The 7,272-nt window shown below is 49.2% G+C and overlaps 1 protein-coding gene across 1 annotated transcript in view; it reads right to left on the minus strand.

Annotated features, from left to right (window-relative positions):
- The window catches only part of FOXO1 (forkhead box O1), a 97,322-nt gene extending 90,464 nt beyond the window's left edge, over positions 1–6,858 (minus strand). Inside the window, exon 1 of the mRNA XM_049646855.1 lies at positions 5,775–6,858. Coding sequence (XP_049502812.1) covers positions 5,775–6,431 — 657 coding nt within the window. The 5' untranslated portion in view covers positions 6,432–6,858. The remainder of the gene's footprint in view (positions 1–5,774) is intronic.
- Between the last annotated feature and the right edge of the window lie 414 nt (positions 6,859–7,272).

Here is a 7,272-nt window from a genome sequence, read left to right on the forward strand (position 1 = left end):
TCAAGAGACTGAGACAGAAGAGCTGACAGACTTGGGGGCACCAAAAAGCATGAGAAGAATATGCTGAAAAGGGCATCCAAGTCTGAAAACTAGGGAAAAGGTTAACCAGACTATTAACCGAATCAGGGAACTCAAGATGGGAACCTTATCTGAGAGTAAGAGGAAATATGGCGTGCTTGGGTTTAGACAGGTTCAATTTGAGGTGAAAGTGGGACACTTATGGCCTTTAAAGTAACTGGAGACACAGGACAATAGATGGAGTCAGTTACCTAGGAAAGAGCCAGAGAAAAAGTCCACAACTAGTCCTGAGGCTATCTTTAGGATTGAGCACAGAAGAAAAAAATGAATGAACCAACTGGAGGAGAAAGCAGTATGAAAGCGGGGGAGGGATGAAGACAGTCCAATGTAACCCAGTCTCCAATAAAGGGATTTCTACAGAGGGGGTGGTCAACGGAAAACTGAGAAAATGGAAGGCTTAGACACTCCCCTGCCAGCCTTGGTGAACTCTGACCGTAAAGACTACAAGCTCAAGCAATCATGAGAAACCAAAAATCGGGGGTATAGAAGCTCATCACACAGTCCCATCTCGGTTTTTTTTTTTGTTTTGTAATAAATATGGCCTGAAATAAAGGACACATATTGAATGTATGTCCTTATTTAATATTAATAATGCATCAAGGTGAAAATTCACCAAATAATAAACTGGAAAGGGATTGCAGATTTAGCTTTCTAATCTTATTTGGCACAATATCAAAAATAGTTTGCTTTTTTTTTTTTTTTAACAGCTTATGTCAAAGCTACATGAGGATGAATGAAAAAGAGGAGGAAAAAAAAAAAAAAAAAAAAAGGGAAAGCAGCCCCAAAGCTTTCCAAGTGGCAAGAATAATTCAAACCAAGCCTCAATATTTGCAGTGCTTAACCCACAAATTTATAAACCATAGGTAGACAGAGTGGAGTGGGATGCCAATAGGAGGGTGGATGTTAAAAACTGAACCATATGAAATCACTAATGTACAAAAATCCATTTTCTTGTTTCATATGTTCCTTAGAAGACCACAAATAACAAGCAGTAATTTTCTGCAAAGAATTTATGTGCCACTGAGTTCTGTTAGTCTTAATCAAGAATTAGCAAAAGGGACAATTCTTCCAGGCTTCGGTACACTTATATACAGCATATCCACTGGGACACAAACCGTCACCCCCTCAGACACCAAAAGAAACACTTTCTCAAGTTCATCCAATCCTGTTTGACAACTGAGGAGCAGTCCATACCAACTTCAGAATTTTGTACACACCAAGAAAAGGTGGTTATCTAACCCAAGGAAGGTCCCAGGGGATGGGGCAAAGGCAAGTCTCTGCAAGCTGTTACTAAGAAGGCCGAGGCAAATGCTGAACTGCAGAGACGCAGGGCTAAATCCACTTTGCTCACTCAATGCTCCAAGGCTCAGTACAACTACAAACTGCTCTAATCACCATGGGGTTTATCCTGCCTCTCCAAGAGGATTCCAGGAAGCCCCAAAGTTACTGCACACGCAGGGAAAAAAAAAAAAAAAAAACCCAGCCGATTAAATTCCCATGATGCCAAGGTACTGGGTAGTTTCCAAGGGCAGAGTGTTCTAGAAAAATGCAAATAATTCAGGCTCTCCAAAGAAATTCCAGGCAAATACAGACAGCTGCTGTCTTAGAAAAATCATACAGAATTGTAGTTTAGGAGGCTGGATGAAAAGGCACAAGGACAGAGAGAACATGTCCAGCCTGTCAGGGATTCTAACTCACCACTGAGTATTCTTTCCCTCCTCCCCAGTTTATATGTCCCCTTAAAAGATTCCCTGTGCAGTGCATGGTATCCTAGCCACATTTGCGTCCACTGCCAATGTGACAGACTCTCAATAATGGGGGGGGGGGGGGGGGTTGTCTCAATGAACTTTAACCTTCTTTAAAATTTACATGAGTTAAAAATGCCTTCTTTCCAGTATTCAAATGTTTGCCACCCCAAGAAAATAAAAGCTGAAAAAAGTCAAAAATAGAAGTCACCACTCTCTTCCAAGGATCTGCCACAAATCCACAGGTAAAATAAAAATAAAATTCTTATAATTATCAATTAAGGTATTCACACTTGACATCAATTTTGGAATTTCTGAAAAAAAAAAAAAAAAACATGCCAGCCATAAGACCTGTTACGTCAGTCCCACATACCTTTTTCAGCCTTTAGTAAATATGATATCACACTTGGCTGCATAATTCCCTTACTCATTTTTAATTCTCTTACCACATGCTCCCTTCCCCAAATACAGATATTGACATTTTCACCCCACTGTAAAAAAAAAGGTTTTCTTTTAAGGTAATTTCAGTAACAATCTAGAAGCTGGCCTCACCTTTAAAGAGGTCATTCTCTAAATCAAATGTGACTGCAGCAAGAAAGCATCTATCATCCCTGTGCTAGGGACTTTGTGGCTATTTAAATAACTCACCTGCAGATTACAAACCCTAATTACAAAATACGAGTTTTTAAACACAAAAAGTAGTACTGTCAGTTCATAAGCCAAATTAAAGAAATGTCATTGCAAAATAAGGAACATCTGAGATATCTCACTTGTCAAAGCATTCTTTTAACCGAAGTGCTCCAAATAGTGTCAAAACAAAAAACAAGAGTCAACTTAAAACTGCCATTAAAAAAAAAAGAGGGGGGGGGGTGTGGACAGAACCAGAGCTCACAATACTAGTTCCCAAGCTCTAGAAAGCTTTCTATGTGGGAGGGGAAGAAAAAAAAAAAAAAAAGGTCATGGAAATGAAGTTTCACTATTTATAAATAGTGTACATGGTTTAAAAGATCCTGGGTTTTCCAAAAGTCTTAGCTTCCACTTTGAGTGTAACCTTATGATAATTATAGCCGATATTAAAACAACTGTAAAGCACACGTAAGGTACCATCTCTATAAATACAAAATGAGTATCTGACAAATATAACCAGTGTCTAAGGAACTACAAGTTTATGAACTCTTTAACACCTTCTCAACTATTCCGTCCATGAAAACCACTTTCAAATCCTCAGGCAGGCCCCAGAAAGTAAAGCACAAGCAACTATATTTAATTAAAGGGTCAATCTAATTCCCACCAGTAAATCACAGGAAATATTTAGTTCCAAAGCAGCCTCTCCTAAGTTTTAAAATAGTTAGGTTTTGGTTGATTCGCATTTTAGGACTCGATTTTTAAAGCTAAAAGTCATAGTAAAATTTCTCCCTTTTACGAACCTTTAAATCAAGGGAGTCTTTCAAATCTGAAAAACTTGGTTTTAACAAGTAACTCATTTTTATGAAAACTCGAACCAAAAGACTAGTTATGACTTATAATACTTAAGGCTGTTTCTTTTCTTCTTAAAATATCCTTTTACTCAAAGTGAAAATGCACTTGCTGTAATCTGACTTCCACCAACGGACTCTCATTACACCTGAAACATTTACTCACTTGAGAACGGCAGCCCGCTCCTCCCAAAGCCCCACTTGGTTGCCACTGGGAGCAGTCACTGGGCCTCCAATTGTGAACAGATACCAACGATTCTAATTGCTCTTCTAGCTCTGAAAAGTGTATTTTTAAAAATAAAATTATAATTGCATTTTGGCAAAAAAAAATTAGAACAAAAACCTAATAAAAATGGTTGGGGGTTTGCTTTGGCCTTAGAATCTTTGTTTTGTTTTTAACTTGAAAGTTTGGGTTGTATTCCTAGTTTAAGAAGAATAATCTGATTTAAGGCCATATGAGAGGCAAAACTAAAAATAATCCCAAACATCGCCCTTCTCCATCTTTGAAGAAAGGCACTCCAGCAAGCTGAAGTAGATTGTATCCATTTCCAAGGACCTAAAAGAATGGTGTAAGTACACACCGTACTTTGAAAAACTTGTGTTTTTTTTTTTTTTTTTAAATGGCAAACGCTTTATAAATAAATAGCTCAAGTAGGGTTGATAGAAGAGCAAGTCAGGTCTTAAATTCAAATGTTAAGTAAAATTGGATTTGGCAGACAATCTTGATTTTGTGACTTAAAAGAATACATATCAAGCTTAAAAGAAAGCACTGTACCTTTCTGAAACACTTGGTAAAATAACATGTTAACGCCTAGTAATGACATTATTAAGTGGTACGTTTACTCTAAAACACACTTTGGAAAAAATAATATCCTGGCTCCTTCTCCAGGAACCTCAATACGTTAGGAGTATCTTAACCTTTTTGACACACATTAACCACAGGCATGACAGTGTATGTAAAACAACCGTGGAGTAACCAATTGCGCAGCAAAGATCAATCTTTATTAGGCTGTACAGTCAGGATTAGGGGTGAGGAAGAAGTTCCGAGGAGTGAGGAAGTTCTCCACTAAACTTTCACATCGATCCCTCCACCTGGGACAGCGAGAAACTGTCATCTTCAGAAGGCCAAAGGAGAATGCACCCCCGGGAGGCCTCCCCACAGCCTCTCCTCCTGAGAGCCCCGGGGTCTTCTCAGTCTCCTAGTAGGGAAGTACCTGCCCCCATCCTGCGTCTCTCCGGGTCTCCCTCTCTGAAAGACAAAAAGGACCAGAGGCCCCTCATCTACGGTCCTCTCTTGTGGCAGGACGGCCCTACAAACTGCTTTGATGCGCACCTCCACTCCGACTCCCCGAAAACACTTGTCACAAAGCCCCCTGCCTGCCTCTGGGATCTGTACCTCCACGCTCGGTAACAATGAGGCGGCAAAGTGAGAAAGAAGGTACACACATCCCCAGCTCTGGTCACCCAAGGCAGCCTCCCCGTGCCTATGTAAAAGCCTCAGACCATGGGCGAGGCCAAGTTTGGGGACACTTCCCTGCGTAGAGAAGTACTGGCCTCGCAGCCCCGCGGCCGGGCCAGGAACCGCGCACCGCCCCAGCGCGCTGGCCCTTTAAAGACGCTCTCTTCCTACGCCTGCGGCCCCTCCCTCGCCGTCGCAGCTCCCGCTGCCGCCTCCGCCCCCGCCGAGGGTCACACTTGAACTTTAGCTCGCCCGGCGCGGCCCGGCGCCCGCGCTCCGCAGGCGGTGGCCGTCTCTTCGCACGTGTCGGATGCACTACCTCGGGCTCGTCGCGCCCGACCCCCTGCACTCGAGGCCACTTCGGGTAAAATCAAAACAAAGCAAAATGCACACCGGCCTCCAAAAACTGCGCTGCCAAGGGCCGACTCGCGACCTGTCCCTTCCACCTACAGATCGGTCCCCCGGCGGCGGGGCCCCCGATGAGCCTCCCGGCGCCCTCCTCCGCCCAGTGCGGCGGAAACGGCTCTTCGGCGCAGCCCAAGGCTGGGGGAACGCGCGTCGCGGCGACGGAGAGGAGCCGCCCTCACCCCCTAAAGGTCCTGGAGTAAAAGAAGCGGTGACAAGAGTCCTCGCCGGCCGTGGGGGAGCAGCTCCCAGTAAACCCCTTCCTCCTTCCACTGGCGGTGAACTTTTCGGCTCGCTCTTATGTCCACTTCTTGCCGTTACTTTTTTTCACTCCCTAATTCCCAAATGAGCCCCTTTTCCCCGTCCCGCTCCAACTCTCACTTGAGCGCGCGCACACACACTTATTCCTGTCCCCCGACAGGTCCTGGGCAAGCCCACCACTCACATCTGCCACTTCTCGAGCTTTCCCTGCACGCGCTGCCCGCGTGCCCTGCACTTTCAGCCCAAGCAAACTTCCACAGCCGCCCTCTCATCTGCCTCACCACGACCTCAGGTGGAGGCAGAGTCCCCGCGCCCCCTCCCAGTCCGGCTGTGCGTCCCGAGGCCACTCACCTTCCAGCCCGCGGAGCTGTTGCTGTCACCCTTATCCTTGAAATAGGGCACGCTCTTGACCATCCACTCGTAGATCTGCGACAGCGTGAGCCGCTTCTCGGCTGAGCTCTCGATGGCCTTGGTGATGAGGTCGGCATAGGACAGGTTGCCCCAAGCGTTGCGGCGGGACGAGCTGCTCTTTCTCGGCTGCCCTGCAAGGGGGCCGGCGGCGGCTGGGGGCACCGGCGGGTGCTGAGACAGCGGCCCGGGCGGCGGGGGCTGCGGCGGCGCCGGGTGCAAGCAGCCCGCCTCCGGGCCCTGGAAGTCCCCGCACAGCCCCCCGGTGGCGGCAGCTGCGGCCGCCGCCGCCGCCACCGCTGCCGCCGCCGCCGCCGCTGCGGCCGCCGCCACGGACCCGGGCGCCTGCTGGAAGTCCCCGCTCTCCTCCAGCAGGCTCAGGTTGCTCATGAAGTCGGCGTTGACAGCGGCCGCCGAGGCCGAGGGCAGGCCCGCGGCGGCGTCGGGGTTCGCTGCCGCGCCGCCCGACGGCGCCGGGCTGGAGGTGGCCGAGTTGGACTGGCTAAACTCCGGCCTGGGCAGCGGCCAGGTGCACGAGCGCGGCCGGGGCAGCGGCTCGAAGTCCGGGTCGATCTCCACCACCTGGGGCGCTTCGGCCATGGTGACCCCCACCCCTCCCCCAACCGCGGGAGAGCCAAAGGGTCGAGAGCAGCACAGGGAGCCAAGGGGGAGAGGGCGCGAAGAGCCGGTCCGAGATTTGGGGGGGCGAGGTCGGCGCCTCGAGCCGACGAAAACCGGGAGGAAGGCGCGGCGGAGTAGTAGCGCGAGCCCAGAACTTAACTTCGCGGGTCCATCAACATCTAGGCTCTTCCAGATTCGCTGCACCGGCAGGACTGCAGGCCAGAGTCGCCGGGTCGGGCAGCAGTCGGCGCCGAACTCCTGCTGACAGGGCCTGCGGACCGAAGGAGGACGGACGCCGCGGGCCGCTCGCTCTCCCGGCGGCGCGACCGCGGCGCTGCTGCCTGTTGAATGTGGCGGCGGCGGCGGCTGCTGCAGCGACTATGCTGCCGCCCGACTTACGGGATCTGCCGCCGCCCCCCGCCCGCGGCGGCGCGCGCGCCGGCCCGCCCCTGACTGACAGCGCACGCGACCAATGAGCGCGCGGCGCCGCCGCCCAGGCAGCCAGTGGTCGCCCGCCTGGGCGGGGGCCGCTTTTCCACCCGGGAGGCGGCAGTGGTTTGGTGGGGGGTAGTGGGATGTTTTTCTCTTTCACACACTCTCTCTCTTTCTCTCTCTCTCTCTCTCTCTCTCTCTCTCTCTCTCTCTCTTTTTTTTTTTTTTGGATCTCTGTTATTATTTTCTGGTAATTCTCAAGTATTTCTGTGAGTCTCTCGCCCTCTCAGTGTTTTGATTGCTAGGAGGCAAACCAGCGTGGAGGCGGCGGCGACACTTTGTTTACTACTGAAGAGCAAAGCCGAGTACTCGAGAAGCTCGAGTGGAA

The sequence above is a fragment of the Panthera uncia genome (assembly GCF_023721935.1).
Source record: "Panthera uncia isolate 11264 chromosome A1 unlocalized genomic scaffold, Puncia_PCG_1.0 HiC_scaffold_16, whole genome shotgun sequence".
NCBI lineage: Eukaryota > Metazoa > Chordata > Mammalia > Carnivora > Felidae > Panthera > Panthera uncia.